Source organism: Tachyglossus aculeatus, chromosome 8 (genome assembly GCF_015852505.1).
Source record: "Tachyglossus aculeatus isolate mTacAcu1 chromosome 8, mTacAcu1.pri, whole genome shotgun sequence".
Lineage (NCBI taxonomy): Eukaryota > Metazoa > Chordata > Mammalia > Monotremata > Tachyglossidae > Tachyglossus > Tachyglossus aculeatus.
The window spans coordinates 366,996-393,188 of NC_052073.1; the positions used below are offsets into that span (position 1 = coordinate 366,996).

The 26,193-nt window shown below is 49.4% G+C and overlaps 1 protein-coding gene across 1 annotated transcript in view; it reads right to left on the reverse strand.

Moving 5' to 3' along the window:
* Window positions 1-23,729, reverse strand: part of GALK2 (galactokinase 2) — a 48,419-nt gene extending 24,690 nt beyond the window's left edge. Inside the window, exons 1-5 of the mRNA XM_038750310.1 lie at window positions 23,680-23,729; window positions 14,414-14,502; window positions 11,371-11,494; window positions 7,335-7,425; window positions 1,961-2,107 (exon numbers count right to left, since the gene is read on the reverse strand). Of these exons, the coding sequence (XP_038606238.1) occupies window positions 1,961-2,107; window positions 7,335-7,425; window positions 11,371-11,494; window positions 14,414-14,502; window positions 23,680-23,729 (501 nt within the window). The remainder of the gene's footprint in view (window positions 1-1,960; window positions 2,108-7,334; window positions 7,426-11,370; window positions 11,495-14,413; window positions 14,503-23,679) is intronic.
* Window positions 23,730-26,193: the final 2,464 nt, after the last annotated feature.

A 26,193-nucleotide genomic window follows, 5' to 3' on the forward strand; every position in this document is an offset into this window, starting at 1 on the left:
CAAACATTCTACAGCAGCTTTCTGAGGATCCACAGTTGGCACCCAAGTATCCACCGGTCCACCCACTCTGCCTTCTCATCTTTCTGTTTCAAGTGCTGGGTCTACCCCAGTTTCTATTCCCAACACCTCGGAATCCAATATGTTTTGTTTTGTTCTCTGTCTCCCCCTTCTAGACTGTGAGCCCACTGTTGGGTAGGGACCGTCTCTATATGTTGCCAACTTGTACTTCCCAAGCGCTTAGTACAGTGCTCTGCACACAGTAAGAGCTCAATAAATACGATTGAATGAATGAATGAATGAAACCTCTTCTCACTCATCAGCTGACTTCCCTTCCTTTCCTCATAGACTGGAAGCTCCTTGTGGGCAGGGATCATGTCTACCCACTCTAGTGTACTGTACTGTCCCAAGTGTTTAGCACAGTGCTCTGCAAACAGTAAGTGCCCTATAAATAGGATTTATTAATTGATTGACTTCCTTATGTTTTCCTCCCAGCCCGCCTCTTCTCTCCAGCTTTGGGCCAATTTTCAAAGAGTTGAAGGGGACACCAATCCCTTGTAGGCCTAGAAGGGGAAGCTCTTGGCATCCCCGGTTGTCAGAGGAGCAGACTGAAGCCCAGAGAGATGATGAGATTAGCCCCAGGTCTCCCAGGAGACGAAGGGTCAGAGTCCAGCTCTTCTAATCCGCCGCATCTCACAGCCTTTGTCCCCTGCACATGCTACAGCAACTTGGCTAAAGGTAGCGCTGCTCTCTAGGGTGCAGTGGGGAAGACTGAATCTGCCCCAAGGCCGAACCACACTCTGCCCAAAGCGGCACCGCAGCTGGTCGCTCCAGTCCTTGCAATGTGGAAGGACAGAACGAAGCTGGAGAAGTCGTCGGTAAAGTCAAGCCTGAAGGGGGACAGGGAGACCTTTCGCCAAATCTGACTACTGTGGCATGTGGGGGCCCCCCGTGACACGTGAGGTGTTGGGGTTCAAATAGAAAGACCACGGCTCTACCCCACACTGACTGGTGACCGTGTGCAACTGGCTGGCTACCCCAAGGCACCAGGAAGACTAGAAGCACCAGGAGGGGCTACCCAATTAACAACTAAATAAAACAAACCTCCACATGGGGCTGAAGGGGTGGTAGGCCAGAAAGGTGGGAGGGGAGCGGTGGGTAGCGAGCAAAGCAGCCCCTTGCTGGCCTGACACAATTCCTGTTCATGGCAGACTCCCAGAGGGAGTTCTGGGAGGGAGAATTGGGATTTAGTATGCTCCGAAGGGAGCTGGTCTTGGGTCGGCCACCTGGTGCCAGGTCCGGCAAGAGCCTTCACTACAGACCCGAGCCCAGCGGCTCCAAGTTCAAACTGGCTCACCTGATCTGAGCTGGGGTGGGGGTGGAGATGCATGTATGCCAAGTAGTTAAATTCAAGCTGTCTGACCTGGCCTCGGTTTTATGTGTCCTGTCCCGAACGGTTCCGTCTCCATAATGCAACCTGAACCAAATTGATTTCAGAGGCCAAACTGCTGGCAGCAACTGATACTCTGTTCAGCCTCTTTCTCGCCTGGCCTGGCCCCACCCTGCCCACAGCTGTCAAGGTTTAAAATTTAAGGTTTGGGGTGAAGTTAAGCAGGCATGGCCACAAGGCCTGAAATTTCTCACTCCAGACTGAACCTGTTAACGAGGTGGCAAGAAAAGAGCCCCATGCAGCCAAACCCTACAGCTAATCCACTGAACCTCTCAATGCCCAGAGCCACAGTCGGTTCAGCCCCAGGGCCTGGAGGTAGCAAGGGCTACCTTGGGGTTGATTTAAGAGTGATGGTGTTTGATCAATTGAAACGTCGGTCCCAGGAAGCCGGGTGGTGGGTGACGGGTGCCACCAGCTTCAGGCGAGGCGGGCGCTTTCCCCTCAGGGGTCGGCCGCAGACTGCTTGGGGCATGAGTCCAGGGTAGGGGAGAGGGGGCCACTACCCCGAGTTACCTTGGAGAGGGTCAATCCGTAAGCAGTGACGGCCACGAGCCCGGCACAGCAGACTAAGGCACTGGAGCTGGAGAGCCCAGAGCTGGCAGGGATGTTCCCGTCCACCAGGCAGTTCATCCCTGTCAGGTTCCTGAGGCTGAAGTGTTCCTAGACGACAGAATGAACAATGGCCACAAGGTGAGAGTCGAGGAGGGGGAGGGAGAGAGGTACTGGGCTGAGGGCCGAAATCCCTTAGCAAGGGCGGGCAGTGACAGTAGTGAGGAGCTCATGAGTGAGTCCATTGTTGAGCAGGGAATGTTTCTATCTGTTGCCGAATTGTACTTTCCACGCATTTAGTACACAGAAAGCGCTCAATAAATACGATTGAATGAACGAATGAATGACAGCTGGGAGCAAGAAGATTGAGGTGAGGCAGCCCAATGAGGGGGTGGGGCTTGCAGGGAATCTCTGAACCATTCACAGCAGACCAAGCCGGGGCAGGTCAATGTCTCCAGACTGCTCTTCTGGGCCCCCTGACACTCTCACCTGGAAAGGAGAGAGACAGCAGGCACTGAGCAGGCTTCTGGAGTGCCTAGGCAGACCCACGATGGACTCTAGAGGAAAGGTAAAAGTCTTTGTTGCCCCTTCTGGGAAAACGGCGTCCAGCACCCAGCCGACGCCCACACGCACTCACCCAGGAAAGCAGCTCTGAGAGCCAGAGCCTCTGTCTCCCCACTGGGAACTGTGAGGCCGAGGGGGAGTGGCAAAGCCAGGCCCACCATCTGGGCATCCTGTTATCTGGCCAAGAGCACTCCCAGGGCAGGGCAAAGCCCACAGTCACTGGACTGAAATGAAGCCACTTTCCTGGGAAAGTGTCGATTGGAGGGGCTATCCTGAAGCAGCAGTTTTGCTGGGAGATAGCTTGACCTGTGGTCTGTGGCACCAAAGGAGGCTGGACCCTCTTGGGGGAATGGTCAACCTGGACCCCCACACTATCCTAGCAGGGACAGACCCTATGGCAGGGAACAGTCAGGATGGACCCCTGCCTAGTCTGAAAAGCCTAATGAGAATCTGGTCCTTCCCCTGGACTTTCCCCTTGGGCTTCCCAGATAGAGAGCCAGATTGGGCAGAGAGCCAGACTGGGCCAACAAAGTGGGTCAGAACAGAGCTGGCAGAGTGGCCCTCCCTTTGGCCCTGCCCCAGGCGGTAGCCCTGCAGCCCTTTCTCCAGCCTTGATCGCTGGCCCCTCACACTTCTTGCTCCCCAGGGAGGCTGGAAGCCTCACACACCAAAGAAACACACTAAACTCCCCAGAGACAAGAGTGATCCATGTGAAAGGGATTGCTGCAGCTTATAAAGCCGGCCCGAGGTGGGTCAGTGAGCCTCAGGAAAACATCCCAGTGTCAATAGCCAACCCCCAGAACGTCCCGAGCACCTGCGAAGGGAAGGAGCCCTCCGCTCTCAGGCGGTCGGCCAGTCAAATGCCCCACGGCCGCCGGGGAGAGGCCCTAAAACACTTCCGGAACATCAATTGACAAGCCCTCGGGAAGAATCAGGAAACCGATAGAGCCGGCCGGGGCTCTCCTCCCCGCACACAGGCCCCCGATGCTCCCTTTCCGGAAACACGGGCAGATTACTGCTGGCCCCCGTAGCTGCAGCCAAGGCACACTCATGCAGAAACTTGGGCGAGCTCATTTCAGAAATCCTCAAGGAAACCATTTCACCCAAAACCGATTCTCGGAGCTTCCTCCAAAGGGAATCAGACCTACTGACTTAGCACGCAATGTTTTCAATAAAACTGCTCTCCGGTTTCCGAGACGGACGTGGGCTTTGCCAAACTCTGCAACAGCTCTTTCCCCAACTCTGCAACAGCTCTTTCCCCAGCTGGACCCAACTCTGACTCTGGACCCCCTAGGTTCTTTTTTTTTTTGTAATGGTATTTGTTAAGCGCTTGCCGTGTGTCAAACACTGTTCTAAGCACTAGGGGAGGTGCAGGTTAATCGGGTTGGACATAGTCTCTGTCCCGCACGGGGCTCAGAGTCTAAGTGGGAAGGAGAACAGGTATTGAATCCCCATTTTACAGTTGAGGAAACTGAGGCACAGAGAAGTTAAGTGACTTGTCCAAGATCACACAGCAGACAAGCAGTGGAGTCAGAATTAGAACCCAGGTCCCCTGGCTCCCAGGCCCATGCTCTTTCTACTAGGCCATGCTACTTCTCATTTGAATGCGTCCCAAGAGTTTGCAGACTTTGGACTCTTAAATTCTACCATTTCTTTGTGCACTCTGCTTGCACACCGGCGTTCCCCACTAAAAGCTGGGGAAGATACAAGCTAGTCAGGTTGGACATAATCCTCATTTTCCCACCCAAACCCTGTCCTCCCTGTGACTTTCCCATGAGAGAGCACCCTACCTCCTTGTCTCACAAGCCTGAAACCCTGGCATTATCCTCAACTCATCTCTCTCATTCAACCCACACATTCAATCTTTCCTGAAATCTTATCAGCTCTACCAATACAAAATCTCTAGAATTCACCCTTTTCTCTCCAAACTGCTACCATGCTGATCCAAGCACTCATTTCTCACCTTGAGTACTGAATCAGCCTCTTCGCTGACCTCTCTGCATCCTAGCTTTCCTTTCTCCAGTCCACACTCCCTTCTGTCCCCCGGGATCGTTCTTCTGAAAAACCCCTCAATCCTGGAATCCCTACTCCTCAAGAACTCCAGTGGTTGCTAATCCACCTCTACATCAAACAGAAACTCCTTACCACCAGTTTTAAGGCCCTCAATCAGCTCTCTCCCCACAGTTATTATTATATCTTACCTCCTTGATTTCCTGCTTCTACAACATAACCTCCGCTCCTCTAACACCAATCTATTCTCTGTACTTCGATCTCAACTATCCCATCACTGACCGTTGGCCCACATTCTCCCTCGGGCCTGGAGCTCCAACTTACCACCGCTGTTCCCACCTTCAAAACCCTCTTAAAATCACACCTCCTCCAAGAAGACTTTACAAATTAAGTCCCTTATTTCCCCTGTCCACCCTACCCTCTGTATCAATTATGAACTTGGCTGTGATTCCCTTAAGTACTTTAACACTCCCCTCTCGTCCCACAGTACTTATGTAAATATTCCTATACTCTACTATTCCCCCTCTCTCTAATCTATCTGAATGTCCGTCGCCCCCTGTAACTGTAAACTCCTTGTGGGCAGGGATCGGGTCTACCGACTCTATTGCACTGTACTGTCCAAGCACTCAGTACAGTGCTCTGCACACAGTAAGCACTCGATAAATACCACTGATTGATTAATAATTCCAATTCTACCACTGACCTGCTGTGTGACCTCAGAAAAGTCACTTTACTTTTCTGAGCCTCAATTTCCACCTCTGTAAAATAGGAATAAAATACTTGTTCTCCCTCCCCCTTCCACTGTGAACTCCATAAGGAACAGGGACTGTGTTATCTTGTATCCTTCCCAGGCACAGCTCTTGGAGTGAGTGTTTAATCAAGAACATCCTCATTATCATCAATAATAATTGTGGTATTTGTTAAGCACTTACTATGTGCCAAGCACTGTACTAAGCACTGGGGTACATACAAGATAATCATTCATTCATTCAATCATATTTATTGAGTGTTTACTGTGTGCAGAGCACTGTACAAAGTGCTTAGAAAGTACAATTCAACAACAAAGAGAGCTAGGTCCCACTTGGGGCTCACAGACTAAGTAGGAGGGAAAGGCGGTATTGAATCCCCATTTTGCAGACAAGGGAACTGAGTCACAGAAAACTTAAATGACTTGCCCATGCAGCAGACAAGTGGTGGATCTGGCCATGCTTTTTCCACTAGGCCACACTGAGTTCCCATCAGAAGGGGGAACTTAGATTTCCAAAATTTCTAGATAATATAAGGATAATATACTTCTCTTGTTTCTATTCCTAATTTTACTTAAGCCAGTTTAAACAAGAACAAAAATGGGTTTTTAAACCCATCCCTAAATTTGGGGTTCAAGTTACAGGATTTGATGGGGTCCTTCTAATGAAAAAATTAGCCAAATAAAAACCAGCAGGAAGATGGCTTGCAAGCCCATTATTTTCATATGCTCATACTGTCTGTTGTGGTGATATCCAGTAAGTGGATATTTCAAAAGTCTGCAAATAGCTCTGCAAAACACAACAGAAGTGAACACTTGTAAAATAATCTAAAGTCTGCAAACTGCAAAACTTCAGACAGAACCACCAATTAAACTATAACAATCCAAGAGAATGCTACTCATGGTAAAACCAGGACATTAGATACATATTTTAACCCTGGTTGTTGGCCATTACAAAGAGAGCCATGTGGCCGCCTTTGAGTGTGAGTGTTTGTGTGTGCTGTTTTTGTTTGTTGTTGGTTTTTTTAATAGTATTTGTGAAGCACTTACTATGTGCCACGCATTGTACTAAGCACCTGGGCAGATACAAGTTAATCATGTTGGACACAGCCATATCCCACACGGTGCTCACAGTCTTAACCCCCATTTTACAGATGTGGTAAACTGAGGCACAGAGAAGTGAAGTGACTTGCCCAAGGTCATACAACAGACAAGTGGCAGAGCCGGGATTAGAATCCATGTCCTTCCAACTTCCAGACCTGTGCTCTATCTGTGTGTGTGTGTGTTCATTCATTCATTTAATCGTACTTATTGAGTGCTTACTGTGTGCACAGCACTGTACTAAGCACTTGGAAAGTATAATTCAGCACCATTTAGAAACAGTCCCTACCCAACAACGGGCTCACAGTCTGGAAGGAGAGACAGAAAGCAAAACAGAACAAGTAGAGAAGTGTCAATACCATCAAAATAAATAGAATTATACACATATACACATCACTAATAAAATAGAGTAATAAATATGTACAAATATACACAAGTGCTGTGGGGAGGGAAGGGGAATAGGGCAGAGGGAGGGAGTGGGGTCGATGGGGAGGGAGGAGGAGGAGAGGATAAGAGGGGGGCTCAGTCTGGGAAGGCCTCCTGGAGGAGGTGAGCTCTCAGTAGGGCTTTGAAGGGAGGAAGAGAGCTAGTTTGGCGGATGTGTGCGGGGGGGGGGGCATTCCAGGCCAGAGATAGGACGTGGGCCATGGGTCGATGGAGGGACAGGTGAGAATGAGGCACTGTGAGGAGGTTAGCGGCAGAGGAGCGGAGTGTGAGGGCTGGGCTGTAGAAGGAGAGAAGGGAGGTGAGGTAGGAGGGGGGCGAGGTGATGGAGAGCTTTGAAGCCAGTTGTGAGGAGTTTTTGCTTCATTGCGAAAGCTGATAGGCAACCACTGGAGATTTTTGAGGAGGGGAGTGACAGGCCCAGAGTGTTTCCGTAGACAGCGTTTCTGGGTGTGAGCTCGTGCATCCGTTTACCTGAATTCCTTTCAGTCCACACAGGAAATAGTTGTGCCACAGAGGTTGGGCTGCGTTAATCTGAATGTCGTTAACGCTGCTGCTGAAATCCCTGCAGACACAGAAGGATCAAGAGACTCGTTCAAAACCAAGTCCCCAGTTGAGTCCCCGGCCCAGCCGACGGTTTGCTGCTGCCCCCTGCTGCTGACGCGCTGCCACTGACATTTTCCAAACCCAACCGCAGGCTGCCGGCTCCGGGGTTCCCCTGGCAGGCTTGGAGGGGTTGGGGGGTGACCCTGACTAGCCCTTCTCTCTGCATCAGCCAGAAGCCACCCAGCCCAGGGCAATCGCTCAGACAGCTCTGCCGCCACCCTGCCCTGGGCGCAGAGCTGGGCCCGGGCGGGCTTCAGTCATCGGCAAGCTGGCCCACCGTGGTCCTCGCCACCCCAGCCCAGACACTTCCACGGATCCCCAGAGCCCCGTGGCTGAGGATGTGAAAGTGCCAGGACTCAAAAGCTTTTCCTATTTATTCATCCAATCGTATTTATTTGTATATATTTGTTACTCTATTTATTTATTTATTTATTTTACTTGTACATATCTATTCTATTTATTTTATTTTGTTAGTATGTTTGGTTTTGCTCCCCCTTTTAGACTGTGAGCCCACTGTTGGGTAGGGACTGTCTCTATATGTTGCCAACTTGTACTTCCCAAGAGCTTAGTACAGTGCTCTGCACACAGTAAGCGCTCAATAAATACGATTGATGATGATGACGATGATGATTTATTGAGTGCTTACTACGTGCAAAGAGGAAACAGGTATTAAATCCCCTGTGGAGGAGGAAACTGGAGTCCAGACAAGTGAACTGACTCACCCAAGATCCTACAGCAGGCAAGTGGTGAAGCTGGGATTAGAACCCAGCTCCTCAAACTCCCAGGCCTGTGCTCTTTCTACTAGGCCACGTTTCTTCCAGAAAGCTCTCGGGGTATTCATTTCCATCACTCCAGATCCATGGCACTCTAAATGTCACCCCCCAACAGGAATGAAAGGGACCGGTCTCCAAACCAGGCTGGGGCCGGGGCCCGGTAAGACACGGCCCAAGGTGGCTAGTGCCAAAGGAGTAGCCTGGCCAGGCCGCCATTGCACCAAAGTGACTGTGGGAATGAGTCGGGACGTATCAGGTAGGACCGAGTTCACTGCTGCGGTCACGACAGCAACTCCCACTTCAGGCCGAAACAAACTTTCCTGCCACAGTCAATCAATCGATTAATCACTGGTATTTATTGAGTGCTGCGTGCTGAGACCTGTACTAAGCATATGGGAGAGTACATTACGAAAGAGTTGGTACACTTATTTCCTGCCCACCCCAAGCTTACAATCTAGAGGGGGAAATAAACATTAATATAAGTAAATAAATGACAGATTTGGACATAAGTGGTGTGGGGTTGAGGTTGAGGTTGTGAAAAGGAAGCAAATCCAAGTGCAGAATGTCTGAGGGGGCCCAGCAACTTTGTGCCACTCATTACATGGACGGAATTCATCAATGGGCAAAAAGTCTTTCCTGTCATTTCTTCAGACTTATTCTGATTAATAAAATTTATCATGTAAGGAAAATGCTGTGTTGAAAGTTGACATGAAAATACACACAGCTTGAGCCAGGAACTAATGTTGGGTTTCGGGAAAAAAGAAGATAATAAAAAACAAACAGCCGAGGCAAGGACTGTAGAATGTTAAAAGGATTCACTGCCTTTGAAGTGTGAACCATAAAAAGGAAGACTGCGGATCCAAAACTCTGCTTGGAGATAAAGATCTTTGGGCCTCTCAGTTTATTACAAAACTCCCAGAGTCTTTTTCTTTCAAGTATGTTCTGGAGGGACTGCGAACGTCCCAGCTCCGGTTCCGGCCCTCCAGCTGGCGAGAGAAGACCTGGGCCTGGGGTAAGATCACTGGGCTGGCCGGTTCTGGGGGACAGAGGGACCCTCTGGACAGCTGGCCTAATAGAAGCCATTGTTTTGCCCAAGTAACGACCCCGGCATGGTGGCTGGTAGTTCTGCAGAGAAGCCGAGGGCACCTCCACTCGGACCTTTCTGGAAATACGCACGCCTGCGTCCCCCTCCCCTTGCCACATCCCAGTGGGGACAAGCCATGCAACTATTAAGCCAATGAGCTGCCCCTTACCAACCTGCCCCTGCTCCCAGGAGACTCCTTTCCCCACCTCCACTGGTCTGCCAATCATTTCCTCCTTGCCCAACTGCTCTCCATCCCTAGGAGTCTCCTCCAGCCCCTCTCTCTGCCTCTCCTTGATGAGCTGGAGTTCCCTGAATCCCCCGGGTCAGCAGTCCACCACCCTTCCTCTCCCGATGATTCCCAGGGCCAAGGGGGCAAGAACACCCTGCTGGGTTGGGTCAGTGGCCCCCACCAGAGCCGCCAGGACTGCTGAAGCTGTCGGGGACCTGTCAATGGGCCGCAACTGCTCTTTCTGCCCCTGGTTGGTCTGCTATTGTCTTAGGATGTCGGCCCAGGGAACCAGGACCCACTTCAGTCCTTCTTTCCTGTCCACTTCAGGGCTGAAGCCATGACCACAGAAGCCAACAGCAGAAGCAGTGGTGAGCGACTCTACGAGCACAGCAGGAAGAGCAAGAGGAGGAGGAGGAGGAGGAGCAGCAACAGCAGAAGAAAGAGGAGAAGGAGGAGGAGCAGGAGGAGCAGCAGGAGGTGGAGCGACAGGAGTAGGAGGAGAAGGAGGAAGAGGAGGAACAGGGGGTGTAAGCCAGGCCAGGACCAAGAGGGAGGGAAGCCTAGAAAATCCTCTAGCACAAGCTCCTCACACCCTCGCCTCCATTTGGCAGCCACTGATTAAGCCTCTAAGGTGGCAGTCGCCAGATGTTGACTTGATCTCCCAGCTTGCTCAGAAGCCCCCTCCAAGCAGGCCATACTCTGGCCTTCAGAACAAAAGGTCAGCAACATCCGTAGGGGGGTGAGGGAGAGAAGGAGCAGAAGGTGGAAAGTGGGAGGAGAAACATGGAGAAAAAGAGAGTGAGAGAAGGAAGGAAAAAGTGAGGGTGGAAAGAGGGGACGGTGGTGACAACGATCACTGGCGAGAAAGCGGGACTGAGACGGTGCAGAGTGAGGCCCAGGGAGTCTCACAATTCAGTGAGGTAAAGCATCACGGGGCTGCGGTGGATGGCAAGTCCAGGAAAGTCTGACTATGAATGCCGCTCTCCTCCTCCTCCATGCTGCTTTCTCTCAGTTCGACCTAGGCTACCTCCCGGGCAGCACAGCTCTCTTGAACAGCAGCAATGTTCTTTTTCATCCTTTCTGATCTGTGCACTGCTTCTTCTCCTTGTTCCGGTCTCCTCAGCCAATCCTTCCGTCAGTCTATCTGTCCGAGGAGCCGGCCGAGAAGGCCCAAGGGCCATGCCAAGCTCTGCTGCCTGGTGGGGCATCCGGACTCAGAGGCTTCCTGGGTCTTCTCCGCTGGGAAGCCAGGCTGTGGGCTGGGAGCGAGGAGTCACTGGGGCTGCCTCTGCCTCTGTTCCCTTGGAGGCACAGGAGGCTCAGGCTTCCGGGCGGGGACAAGCCGGCCACCGGCTCAATGCGGAGGAAGCTGTTTCACAGGTGCCCAGGTCCAAGTCCCAATGAAACTTCTCATCTTCCCACTCAAACCCTGCCCTTCCCCTGTCTTTCCCATCACTGTAGACAACATTACTATCCTCCCTGTCTCATAAGCCTGTGATCTTGGCATTATACTCAACTCACCTCTCTCATTCAACCCACATATTCAATCTGGCACCAGGTCCTCTCAGCTCAATCTTCCCTTTCAGTCAGATAAGCTGCAACCCCATCTCCGAGAATGGCGAAGCATGGAACTAATCACACAGGTAGGTCAAAACACACACACACACACACCCCACCCCCGTACAACTGTTAATACCAAATACTCACACACACGCACACACCCCACCCCCCGTACAACTGTTAATACCAAATACACACACACACACCCTCCCCCACCCCCCACCCCACCCTGTACAACTGTTAATACCAAATACTCACGGATAGAGAGGGTTAGTATTGGCCAGTTGGAGAACTTGGGTTTGCACAGGTTCAACTGCGATTAGTATATCCTGCTCTACCGCCATAGGCAGGACAGAGTATCCACAGTAATCTATGTGCTCTCCTAGAAGACAAGAGGGACAAAAAGTTACAACCATTCCTACAAACAGCTGCAGCCACCACCAGATAACAGCGGGTAATGGACACATTCACGTGCACTGTTAAGACTGGATTGTTTGGGGGGGGAAATGCAACTAGTATATGAGAATGTGGCAGTGACTGCCAGCCCAGACCCCTCTCCCGAGTGCCTCAGATTCGTCAGAGAGACATTTGTTAGAACACCAGTTCCAAACAAAAACCTAACAAGAAAAATGCCAATCTTGGGTCAGACAGCAGCACCACAGCACTTGGGGGAACTAGGTGTTACTTGCCATCTTGGTCTTTCAACTGTATGGTTAGGGATGGACCACTCAATACCCTTGACTCTCCCCTCTCCATCCTCAACTCATCCCCCCATGGCCCAGCATGAACCATTCAACACCTTTAACTCTCCTCTAGTGTCCCAGCACAGACCATCCAACATTCCTGACTCTACCCCAGTGACCCAGTTCAGACCATCTAACACCCCATGCCATCCTTGATACTCCCCCAGTGACACAGCATGGAGTATCCAACACCCCCAGTTATTCCCTCACCATCCCTGACTCTCCCTCCAGCAACCTAGCAGGGACCACCCAACAAACCTGACTCTCCTTTCCATCTCTGACTCTTCCCTAGTGACACCACCCAATTGTTCCCCCCTACTGTCACTTGAGCACTTCTGCAACACCTAAACACTGCCCCCCACATCTCTCCATATCTTTACATTCTCTTGCCTCTTTCTACCTGTAATTTTAGTGTCTGTCTTCCCCACTAGATTGTAAGCTCCTTGAGGGCAGAGATCATATCAGGAAGCAGCTTGGCCTATTGGATAGAGCACAGGCCTGGGAGTCAGAAGCACCTGGGTTCTAATCCCAACTCGGCCACTTGCCTGATGTGTGGCCTTGGGCAAGTCACTTAACTTCTCTGTGCCTCAGTTACCTCAGCTGTAAAATGGGGGTTAAAATTGTCAGCCTCATGTGGGACAGGAACCGTATCCAACCCAATTTGCTTATATCCACCCCAATACTTAGAACAGTGCCTGGCACATAGTAAGAACCTAACAAATGCCACTACAATAATAATGATAATAATAATAATAATCACTATTATTATAGTTTAGAATCATTTAGAATCTCTATTGTACATTCCCAAGTGTTTAGTAAAGTGCTCTGCCCAGAATTAGTGCTCAGGGTATAGTATACTCTTGATGGATTGATTGACCCAGCATGGGCCCACTCATCCTCTGGACCTACTAGTATTTCTGCCTGCACAGCTCCGTGTGAGAATGAATTTCCTATGCTTCCCCCTCCCAATTCCTTTTGGAATGCTGGAGAGTTTCTAATAGTGCAGGTCCCTCTAAAGGACACAGTAATGTGTGACTGTCCTTTCTGGATCAATCAATCGTATTTATTGAGTGCTTACTGTGGGCAGTAAGTACACTATACTAAGAGCTTGGGAGAGTAAAATATAACAGAATTGGTAGAACTTTCCCTGCCCAAAGTGAGCTTACAGTCTAGAGGGGGAGACAGACATTAATAGAAACAAATTATGTATACATACATAAGTGCTGTGGGCAGAGGAGGTGGTGCGTAAAGGGTGCAAATCCAAGTGCAAGGGCGATCTTCTGGCCCAGACGTTCATTGAGTCAATGGTACTTGGTAATGGCCCACGAGTGAGCACGGAGGCCTCAATCAGACTCTGCACCAGCCCAAGGCAGAGAGAAATCTGGCCCCTTCTACTACCGGGTCATTACTGCAGGACCCTAGTACATACAGTACTGGCTTGCCACAATAACAAGTCTTCAACAGGAATTCATTTTTTTTGTTGTTCCCCTGGCCTTTCCTATGAATAGCCATTCTAACTACATGATATGATTCACAAGATTTAAAATCAAAATGACAATAGAGAATTTCCCAGAATCCATATTTTCCATGTATGTGGAATTCATTTTCAATTCAGTTGTTTCTGCTAATTTCACTCTAGGATACAGCTGGCCATTCAATGGGCTAATTCCAACCTATGAAGAGTCAGTCAGTCAGTCATATTTATTGAATGCTTACTGTGTGCTTAGCGCTAGGGACGGCATAATATAACAATAAACAGACACATTCCCTGCCCTCAATAAGCTTACATTCTAGAGGGGATCTGTGCTGGGTGCAGAACATGCCCACAGCTCCAAGCCAAGTCAGGTCCAGCTGGGACTTCGCCTAGCACAATGGCCCAGGCATTCAGAACAAAGATCCGACAAGTAGAGGCTAAGAGACGGGCGGGATGCAAGTCCTGTTCTGAAATTAAATCACAGAGCTGGGAGTCAGGAGGAGCTGGGTTTTAATCCCAGTTCCACTATTTGTCTGCTATGTGACCTTGGGTAAATTACTTCACTTCTCTGTGCCTCAGTTTCTTCATCTGTAAAATGGGGATTAAGACTGTGAGCCCCATATGGGACAGGGACCGTGTCCGACTGGATTACCTTGTATCTATCCTAGTGCATAGAACATTGCCAGACACATGTTAAAAAAAAATTAGCCTGGGCTCACAGGCCTGAGCCTGCAACTAGGCCACGGTTCCACAATGGGATGGCACCCAAATCCATAAGCCAACCAAATGCCGCTTCTACAAATCGTACCCTGTCACAGACTCGCTCAGACCACAGGACCCCACTCCAGCCACTGGCCACCAAAGGAAGGCCAGCGAACTTCGGAAGGAAGGCTACAGCCCCCTGAACGGGGCTTTCAACTGCTACCCCAGGGACAGGGCCAAGCCCAGGCCAGTCAAATCTCGATTAGCCACGGGGGCCTTTTCCCCTCGCGGATGGGGTGAGCATTCAAATTCTTGGCCGCTGCTGCCTCCTGGAGAGTTTCCACTGTGGAGCAGAAAGTGGAAAGAATGAAGAACCAATTACCTATTAGGTTGACTCGCCCTGGGGCTCGCGCATAAAATTTAGGAGTGGCTCCAAATTTGGAGATGAACTTCTCCTTCAAGTTCAGCAATCTGAAAGGCAGAATGGACCGTTTCAGGTATACTTGCCAAATGCTTGGATTCTATGCAGTTACCACTTTATATTTCATTTGTCCAATTATTACAAAGGATTGTTAACTAGACCTACCCCCTACGCCACACAGTATCACAGCCTTACAAACCCAATGGCTTTCTTCTTTTCATTTTCTCCATCATGCACTCAGAGGGGAGGGTGGGATGGAAGCATCATACTCTCCCAGAGAAGCAGCGCAGCCTAGTGGGTAGAGCATGGGCCTGAGAGTCTGAAGGACCTGGGTTCTAGTCCTGTCTGCTGTGTGATCTCAGGCAAATCACTTCATTTCTCTGTGCCTCAGTTACCTCATTTGCAAAATGAGGATTAAGACTGTGAGCCCCATGTGGGACAGGGATAGTCCAACTTGATTACCTTGTATCTACCCCAGCACTTAGAACAGCGCCTGGCACATAGTAAGTGCTTAACAAATACCATTTTTAAAGAAAGCACTTAGTACAGAGTTCCGCACTCAACAAATAGCAATGATGATGATGACAGAGGCAATAGCTAAAGAGGACACCCTCCTCTCCTCCCCACCACCCACCCTGTCACCAGGGTCCCAACAGGGCCCCCTGAGCCAGAGACCTTGCAGACACTCGTGCTTCATTGGAAGTCCTCAACCCCAATTTGGGAAAAGAGGTGGTAGAGGCCTGAGACCCCAGCCCCCGTAGAATATTAGGGGTTCGTTCCCTGAGCTAGGGAAATAGCGAGAAGCCGATGATGTGATGCAAAGGGGGATGCTGAAGTTTGCCAGCCCCCTGGCCCAACTGTACCTAGTCTCTTTCCATTTATGCTAACGGAGAAGATGGGACATTGAGAGAGAGTTTCTGAGATTAGAGAAATACAGCATTCAGGGTTAAATAATAATAACAACAATAACAATAATAACTGCGGCATTTGATAAGTGCTTATTCATTCATTCAATCGTATTTATTGAACGCTTACTGTGTGCAGAGCACTGTACTAAGCACTTGGAAAGTACAAGTCAGCAACATATAGAGACGGTCCCTACCCAACAACGGGCTCACAAGGTGCTGTACTAAGTGCCAAGGTGGATATAAGGAAATCAGGTTGAACACGGTCCCTGTCCCACGTGAGGCTCGCAGTCTCAATCCCTATTTTACAGATGAGATAACTGAGGCACGGGGAAGTGAAGTGATTTGCCCAAGGTCACACAGCAGACAAGTGGCAGAGCCGGAATTAGAACCCATGACCTTCTGACTCCCAGGCCCGTGCGCTATCCACTATACCATGCTGCTTCTGAAAGAAATCGAGACTAAAGGGATGGTGTTCAGAGTCAACAGGACACGGAAGGGAGGGATGCAGATGGAAGGGGCCGGGAAGGGAGGGGCCTGGCCAGGCAACATAAGCACATGACCTCGAGGGTCAAGAAATGGCTACCCACAAAGATATGAGGGTCACCAGAGGGCTGAGATGTCCCGCCCACATGGATGGGTCAACAGCAGGAGTAGGGGCTGGCTGGACAGGAGGGAACGTGGGGTTGTTGTGGCAAGAGGTGGCCCAGCCCGGCAGAGGACAGCGGGGTGTGGCGACAGCAGCCGGGGACACTGAGCCCTGTCGGTTCAGTGAGGGAGCAGGAGCTCTCCAGCTTGGTTCCCTTCTCACCAGGCTGCATCCCAAGTCATCGTCACCGCCTTGTGTTTTGACCGAAGCCGAGGTGGTGACGAACCTCATCGTATCCGGCAGTGAGCCTCTGCCAGTCCTCCCCGCCGCGTCCCTCGGGCTTGCCCCTCAGACATCCAGGGAGCTGCCCAACTTCCAGCAAGGGGATAAGGGAGGGCTCACTGGAGCTACAGGGTTGCAGCCAGGCCCCTCCTCCACCATGGATCCCCACAGCCCCCCTCTTCCTCCTCCGCTCCCCCACCTCCCACTGGCTTCTTTTCAGACTTGAAGATTTAACCAAGAAGTAGTTCGCCTGCCTGCCCCAATTCATGAGACAGAGCTTTAAATGCGGAGAGAAGAAGCAAGTGCTCAACTGAGGGGCAGGGCCTAAGATCGCCCAAGAGCAGGCAGGCAGTTGTGGTGAGAGGGAAACTGGGGTAGGGGGAGGCCACCATCTGATTGGAGGGCTCCTGTGGCCCCTTTATTCATCCCCCCCCCCCAGGCCCCAGCCCCACAGCACTTATGAACATATCTGTCATTTATTTATTTATTTATTCATTTATTTATTTATTTATTATTATTTTTTTTTTATATTAATGTCTGTCTCCCCCTCTAGACTGTAAGCTCATTGTGGGCAGGGAATGTGTCTGTTTATTGTTCCGTTGTACTCTCCCAAGCACTTAGTACAGTACTGTGCATACAGTAAGTGATCAATAAATACGATCAAATGAATAAAAAAGGACAGGTGGTGAGGCCCCTTGAAAGAATTCAAGTTCCCTGGAACAATTCTGTAGTGACATCCTGCTCAGAAGCTCAAGGTCAGGGTTCGCTAGAGAGAGCTTTCACAATCAGATGTCATCTGACCAACCACACACCTGGGGCAAAAGTGGGGAATGATTGGGGATCAGAGAATGCTAACCCTCAGGCCAGAGTAGCCTCCCACAACTCCCTCTCTCTCTTCTCTTCTCTCTCTCATGTGAAGTTCCTCAGTGGCAAAGGCAGCTACAGGGACACTCTAGCAGCAGCCATCCCGGCTCTGTGACATGTCTGCTGTGTGACCTTGGACAAGTCACTTGACTTCTCTGTGCTTCGGTTATCTCATCTATAAAATGGGGATTAAATTCTACTCCCTCCTACTTCGACTGTGAGCCCCATGTGAGACAGACTATGTCCCACATAACTTGTATCGACTACAGCACTTAGAATGGTGCGTGGCACACAGTAAGCACTTAAGTATTACAATTACTATTATTATCATTATTATTATTAGAGAAGCATTGTGGCCTAATGGAAAGAGCACTGGTCTGGGAGTTAGAAGACCTAAGTTCCAATTTTGGCTCCATGACTCATCTGCAGTGTGACTTTGGGCAAGTTACTTCACTTCTCTGGGCCTCAGTTACCTCATCTGTGAAATGGGAATTAGGACTGCGAGCCCTATATGGGACAAGAACTGTGTCCAACTCCATTAGCTTGTATCAACCCCAGTACTTACTACAGTACCTGGCACATAGTAAGCACTTAACAAATACTTAAAAAAAAAGATAAGGAACCGGTGGGCACCAGTTATGGGTGGGACAAGAAGCCCTAAGTTAGGAATACCAGGTCGGCAGACCCCTCAAGGACGGGGGCAGCCTGCTCTGCCCATCAGAAATCTATCGTTGCTGCCCGGCCTCTAGACCCATCAGCTCTGGATGGGACCAAGGGGCCCCGGCTGCACTCTGGACCAGCCCAGGTGGGGCCCAGCCTGCTATCATTTCCCCACGGGACCAGCTGTCTCCAGAGGGTTTCAGGAACCATCTGCTGGTAGGGTTGGGGCTCAGACCCCACCTAAGGGTGGTCTTAGGGACACCGCAAAGATTTTTCTGAACTTCTAGAAGACTGGTACACTGAAGACAGTCAATCAGCTGCATTAACCAAGTGTCTGCTGGGTGCAGAATAACTCACCCCTTTGCACTTGTGCAACTCGTGCTTCATAAGCATCTAATAACAATAATAATGACGGCATTTATTAAGCGCTTACTATGTGCAAAGCACTGTTCTAACCGCTGGGGAGGTTACAAGGTCATCAGGTTGTCCCATGAGGGGCTCACAGTCTTCATCCCCATTTTACAGATGAGGTAACTGAGGCACAGAGAAGTTAAGTGATTTGCCCAAAGTCACACAGCTGACAACTGGCAGAGCCGGAATTTGAACCCATGACCTCTGACTCCAAAGCCCGTGCTCTTTCCACTGAGCCACGCTGCTTCTCTAGGCTGAGGCACATTCAGGCAAACCCAGGGGAAAGGAAGGCTGCCCTCACCCATGCCCCCAGCTGCTGCTCTGCTTTGCTGTAGTGTCTGCAGCCAAGTCACCTTGGTGCTCTTCTAATAAGGGTGCGCAGGAAAGAAGTCAGCAAGGTGTTGTCCTGTAGCCGGTTCCCCCTGTGCAGACCTCAGAGGAATCCTTGACTCTTCCTCTCACGTGAATGAATGGCCTCACAGTACAGAGGCCAGAGGCCAGCAGCTCCCAGGAAACCTCCTGGCCCCTGGGCTGTGGGAACTGCTGGGGTTTTCTTTTTTTTTTTTACTTTTTTTGGTTGGAGGGGTGGGGAGAGTAGATCACCAAGAGGCCTTCCCTGACTAAGCCTTCATTTCCTCTACTACCTCTCCCTTCTGTGTTGCCCTTGCACTTGGATTTGTACCCCATATTCACCTCACCCTCAACCCTACCACACTTACATAAAAATACATAACTTTATTTTAACACCTGACTCCCCCTCTTGATTATAAGTTCCCTGTAGGCAAGGAACATGTCTACCAAATCTGTTATGTTGTACTCTCCCAAGCACATAGTACAGTGCTCTGCGCACAGTAAATGCTCAATAAATATCAGTGTCTGGTTGATCGGAAGGAAGGGCGTCATGGAGCTGCGTTGCCTTTCCGAGCCACCCACCCACCTACCCACCCCCACCTTCTCTGGAAAGTCCTTCCTTGGGCATCCAGACCAGGACATTTTGAGTCTCAGCTTTTCTCTGGTGCCCCCTGCCCCCGGGGTGGGGGGTGGAGGAGGTGTTAGGTGGGCTTTCTCTCCCAGGGTCACCTACTTTGGTTACCTATTCCTACTCTCCTGTAAAGGTGGAGAGATGCGAGGGGGGCTAGTAGAGACTAAATACTTGGGTATTCACCACCACCCCAGCCCCTGGGTCCAGATCTTACCTTAATAATAATTATTATTATTACGGTATTTGTTAAGCGTTTGCTATGTGCCAAGCACTGTTCTAAGCACTGGGGTAGATACACAGTAATCAGGTTGTCCCACATAATCATAATAATAATAGTAATGATAATAATAATGGCATTTGTTAAGCACTATGTGCCAAGCACTGTTCTAAGCACTGTGGGGGGGGGGGGAATACAAGGTAATCAGGTTGTCCCACATTGGGCTCACAGTCTTAATCCCCATTTTACAGATGAGGGAACTGAAGCACGGAGAAGGTAAGTGACTTGCCCAAGGTCACGCGGCAGACAAGTGGCAAAGACGGGATTAGAACCCACAACCTCTGTCTCATCATCATCATCATCATCATCAATCATATTTATTGAGCGCTTACTATGTGCAGAGCACTGTACTAAGCGCTTGGGAAGTACAAATTGGCAACATATAGAGACAGTCCCTACCCAACAGTGGGCTCACAGTCTAAAAGGGGGAGACAGAGACCAAACATACTAACAAAATAAAATAAATAGAATAGATATGTACAAATAAATTAAATAAATAAATAAATAAATAGAGCCCAAGCCTGGGCTCTTTCCACTAAGACACGTTGCTTCCTATATCTTACTGTAGTGTCCATTTCCTCAACTAGATTGGAAGCTCCTTGAGGGTAGGGGCCATGTCTACTAACTCTTCTGTACTCTCCCAAGCAATGGTCAATCAGTCAATTAATTGATGGCTCAATCAATGGTATTTATTATGTCTACCATCACTGTTACATTGTACTCTCCCAAGCGTTTAGTACAGTGCTCTGCACCCAATAAGAGTTCAATAAATATGGTTGATTGATACTGAGGCGTTACTTCGCATACAGTACTGTACCAAGGGCTTGGGAGAGTACAGTACAACAGCGCTGAAGGACATGCTCCCTGCCCACAAGCAACATGGTGTAGAGGATAGAGCCCTGGGCCTGGGAATCAGATGATCATGGGTTCCAATCCAGCCTCCGCCACTTGTCTGCTGTGTGACCTTGGGCAAACTGCTTAACTTCTCTGTGCCTCAGTTACCTCATCTGTAAAATAGGGATTGAAACTATGAGCCCCAGTTGGGACAGCGACTGTGTCCAGACCAATTTGACTGTATCCACCCCAGTGCTTAGTACGCTGCCTAGCCCATAGTAAGTGCTTAATACCATTATTATTATTAAGGACTGTTGAGGAGGAGCATACACTGTTGTGCTCTGCACACAGTAATAATATAATAATAATAATGATGGCATTTGTTAAGCGCTTACTATGTGCAAAGCACTGTTCTAAGCGCTGGGGAGGTTACAAGATGATCAGGTTGTCCCACATGGGGCTCACAGTCTTAATCCCCATTTTCCAGATGAGGTAACTGAGGCCCAGAGAAGTGAAGTGACTTGCCCAAAGTCACACAGCTGACAAGTGGCCGAGTCGGTATTAGAACCCATGACCTCTGGCTCCCAAGCCCATGCTCTTTCCACTGAGCCACACTGCTTCTCTTTATAATAATGATGGCATTTGTTAAGTGCCTACTATGTGCCAAGCACTGTTCTAAGCGCTGGGGAGGATGCAGGCAGCGTAGCTCAGTGGAAAGAGCCCAGGCTTTGGAGTCAGAGGTCACGGGTTCAAATACCACCTCCGCCACTTGTCAGCTGTGTGACTTTGGGCACATCACTTAACTTCTCTGTGCCTCAGTTCCCTCATTTGAAAAACTGGGATTAAGACAGTGAACCCCACGTAGGACAACCTGATCTCCTTGTAACCTCCAGGAGGCCTTCCCAGACTGAGCCCCCTCCTTCCTCTCCCCCTCATCCCCCTCGCCATCCCCCCCGCCTTACCTCCTTCCCCTCCCCACAGCACCTGTATATATGTTTGTACATATTTATTACTGTATTTATTATACTTGTACATATTTATTCTATTTATTTTATTTTGCTAATATGTTTTGTTTTGTTGTCTGTCACCCCCTTCTAGACTGTGAGCCCACTGTTGGGTAGAGACCGTCTCTATATGTTGCCAACTTGTACTTCCCAAGCACTTAGTACAGTGCTCTGCACACAATACGATTGAATAAATGAATGACTGAATAACCTCCCCAGAGTTTAGAACAGTGCTTTGCACAGAGTAAGCGTTTAATAGATCCCACTATTATTATTTATTATTAGAATAATAATAATAATAATGGCATTTATAGTAAGCATTTAATGGATGCCATTATTATTATTTATTATTACAATAATAATAATGGCATTTATTACCTAATAATACTACCTGCTTACTATGTGCAAACCACTGTTCTAAGCGCTGGGGAGGGTACAAGGTGATCAGGTTGTCCCACGGGGGCTCACACTCTTAATCCCCATTTGACAGATGAGGCAACTGAGGCCCAGAGAAGTTAATTAATCAATCAATCATTCGTATTTATTGAACGCTTACTGTGTGCAGAGCACTGTACTAAGCGCTTGGGAAGTACAAGTTGGTAACATATAGAGACAGTCCCTACCCAACAGTGGGCTCACAGTCTAGAAGGGGGAGACAGAGAACAAAACCAAACATGCTAACAAAATAAAATAAATAGAATAGATATGTACAAGTAAAACAAATAAATAGAGTAATAAATATGTACAAACATATATACATATATACAGGTATACATATATACAGTTAAGTGACTTGCCCAAAGTCACACAGCTGATGAGTGGCGGAGCTGGGTTTGAACCCATGACCTCTGACTCCAAAGCCCGGGCTCTTTCCAGACAGGCCCCTTCTAGACTGTGAGCCCACTGTTGGGTAGGGACTGTCTCTATATGTTGCCAGCTTGTACTTCCCAAGCGCTTAGTACAGTGCTCTGCACACAGTAAGCACTCAATAAATATGATTGATTGATTTCCACTGAGCCAGGCTGGTTCTCTCAGGTTGTCCCACGTGGGGCAACCAAGCTCTTTGAAGGCTGGGATTACACCCACTAACTCCACTGCGCTGTCTTAAATGCTTAGTACAGTGCCGTGCACACAGTAAGAGCTCAATTTACTGAGTGATTGAGGGAGCCCAAGGCGGGGCCGGAATGGACTTTTTAACCTGAAAGCTTTGGGTCTGTCCGGGGAAATCAATCAATCAATTGTATTTATTGAGCGCTTACTGTGTGCAGAGCACTGGACTAAGCACTTGGGAAGTACAAGCTGGCAACATATAGAGACAGTCCCTACCCACCAGTGGGCTCACAGTCTAAAAGGGGGAGACAGAGAACAAAACCAAACATACTAACAAAATAAAATAGAATAGATATGTACAGGTAAAATAAATAAATAGAATAATAAATATGTACAAACATACATACATACATATATACAGGTGCTGTGGGGAAGGGAAGGAGGTAAAGGGGAAAGGGGTGAGGGTAGCAGGAGTGTACATATCTATTCTATTTATTCTATTTTGTTAGTATGTTTGGCTTTGTTCTCTGTCGCCCCCTTTTAGACTGTGAGCCCACTGTTGGGTAGGGACTGCCTCTATATGTTGCCAACTTGTACTTCCCAAGCGCTTAGTACAGTGCTCTGCACACAGTAAGTGCTCAATAATTTACAATTGATTGATTGATTGATTAGAGATTGATTAGAGAAGCAGCGTGGCTCAGTGGAAAAGAGCCCGGGCTTTGGAGTCAGAGGTCGTGGGTTCAAATCCCTCTGCAAGCCAATTATCAGCTGTGCGACTTTGGGCATGTCACTTAATCAATCAATCAATCAATCGTACTTATTGAGCCCTTACTGTGTGCAGAGCACTGGACTAAGCAATTGGGAAGTCCAAGTTGGCAACATATAGAGACAGTCCCTACCCAACAGTGGGCTCACAGTCTAAAAGGGGGAGACGGGGAACAGAACCAAACATACTAACAAAATAAAATAGAACAGATATGAACTTCTCTGGGCCTCAGTTCCCCCAACTGCAAAATGGGGATGAAGACTGTGAACACCCCCGCGTGGGACAACCTGATCACCTTGTAACCTCCCCAGCGCTTAGAACAGGGCTTTGCACATAGTAAGCGCTTAATAAATGCCATTATTATTCTTTTAGACGGTGAGCCCACTGGTGGGTGGGGACTGTCTCTAGGTGTTGCCAAGTTGGACTTCCCAAGCGCTTAGTACAGTGCTGTGCACACAGTAAGCGCTCAATAAATGCGATTGATTGATTGATTGATTGGGCAGAGAGGCTGGCTCTGGGCGGCCTCTCCTCCTTCTCCTCCTCCTCCTCCCGGGCGGAGGGAGCCAGGAGGGGGCCGCCCCCCGCCTCCTCCCCGGAGCCCACCTGGGATGCTCGGCCACCTGGACCCGCCGTGTGTCCGGAGCCGCCGCCATCCTTGTCCTGGTCCTCGGGGTGGGGTTGGGGGGGGGTCAGTTGGGGAGCCGGTCACGGGATGAGCGCCTCTTTCCGGGGCCGCCCATCGCGGAAACCCCAAGGCCGCCACCGGCCCGGGGGTGGGCCCGGCGCCCGCAGGGGAAAGGAAGGACGCACAGACAGACAGACAGACAGACAGACGGGGGCCGGCCCTCACAGAGTCACTCATTCATTCAATCGTATTTACTGAGCGCTTACTGCGTGCACAGCACTGGACTAAGCGCTTGGGAAGTCCAAGTTGGCAACATAGAGAGGCGGTAAGGGGAAGCATTGTGGCTCACTGCAAAGAGCACGGGCTTTGGAGTCAGACGTCATGGGTTCCAATCCCTACTCTGTCAAGTGTCAATCCATCAATCAATCGTATTTATTGAGCGCTTACTGTGTGCAGAGCACCGGACTGAGCGCTTGGGAAGTACAAGATGGCAACATAGAGAGACGGTCCCTCCCCAACAGGGGGCTCAGTCTAGAAGGGGGAGACAGAGAACAAAATCAATCAATCAATCAATCAATCGTATTTATTGAGCGCTTACTGTGTGCAGAGCACTGGACTAAGCGCTTGGGAAGTACAAGATGGAAACATAGAGAGACGGTCCCTACCCAACAAGGGGCTCACAGTCTAAAAGGGGGAGACAGAGAACAAAATCAGTCAATCGTATTTATTGAGTGCTTACTGTGTGCAGAGCACCGGACTGAGCGCTTGGGAAGTACAAGATGGCAACATAGACGGTCCCTACCCAACAGGGGGCTCACAGTCTAAAAGGGGGAGACAGAGAACAAAATCAATCAATCGTATTTATTGAGCGCTTACTGTGTGCAGAGCACTGGACTAAGCACTTGGGAAGTACAAGATGGAAACATAGAGAGACGGTCCCTACCCGACAGTGGGCTCACAGTCTAAAAGAGGGAGACAGAGAACAAAATCAATCAATCAATCGTATTTATTGAGCGCTTACTGTGTGCAGAGCACTGGACTAAGCGCTTGGGAAGTCCAAGATGGCAACATAGAGAGACGGTCCCTACCCAACAGAGGGCTCACAGTCTAAAAGGGGGAGACAGAGAACAAAACCAAACATACTAACAGAATAAAATAAATAGAATAGATATGTACAAGTAAAATAGAGTATTAAATATGTAGAGACATATATACATACAGAGACGGTTCCCTACCCAACAGTGGGCTCACAGTCTAAAAGGGGGAGACAGAGAACAAAACCAAACATACTAACAAAATAAATAGAATAGATATGTACAAGTAAAATAAATAGAGTAATAAATATGTACAGACATATATACAGGTGCTGTGGGGCAGGGAAGGAGGTAGGATGGGGGGATGGAGAGGGGGACGAGGGGGAGAGGAAGGAAGGGGCTGAGTGTGGGAAGGCCTCCTGGAGGAGGTGAGCTCTCAGTAGGGCCTTGAAGGGAGGAAGAGAGCTAGCTTGGCGGATGGGCAGAGGGAGGGCATTCCAGGCCAGGGGGAGGATGTGGGCTGGGGGTCGACGGCGGGACAGGCGAGAATGAGGCCCAGTGAGGAGATTGGCAGCAGAGGAGCGTAGGATGCGAGCTGGACTGGAGAAGGAGAGAAGGGTATATATGTATATATGTTTGTACTGATTTATTACTCTATTTTATTTGTACATATTTATTCTATTTATTTTATTTTGTTAATATGTTTTGTTTTGTTGTTTGTCTCCCCCTTCTAGACTGTGAGCCCACTGTTGGGTAGGGACCGTCTCTATATGCTGCCAACTTGTACTTCCCAAGCGCTTAGTACAGTGCTCTGCACACAGTAATCGCTCAATAAATAGGATTGACTGAATGAATAGGAGGGGGCGAGGTGATGGAGAGCCTTGAAGCCGAGGGTGAGGGGTTTTTGCCTGATATGACAGATGGCCACGTCCCGCCTTGCTTCCTCCTTCCCCTCATTCTGGGGGTCCCCCCGCTGCCACGTGGCTCCCCGGGAGCCCCACCCCCTGGACGCCCCCCCACCTCCGGGAGCCCCACCCGCATGGAAGGAGAAGCAGCGTGGCTCAGTGGAAAGAGCCCGGGCTTGGGAGTTAGAGGTCATGGGTTCAAATCCCGTCTCCTCCACTTGTCAGCTGTGCGATTTTGGGCAAGTCACGTCACTTCTCTGGGCCTCAGTTCCCTCATCTGTAAAATGGGGATGAGGACTGTGAGCCCCCCGTGGGACAACCTGATCACCTTGTAACTTCCCTAGCGCTTAGAAGAGTGATTTGCACATAGTGAGCGCTTAATTGATTCAATCGTATTTATTATTAATAATAATGGCATTTATTAAGCGCTTATTCATTCAGTCGTATTTATTAATAATAATAATGGCATTTGTTAAGCACTTTCTACGTGCAAAGCACTGTTCTAAGCGCTGGGGAGGTTACAAGGTGATCAGGTTGCCCCACGGGGGGGCTC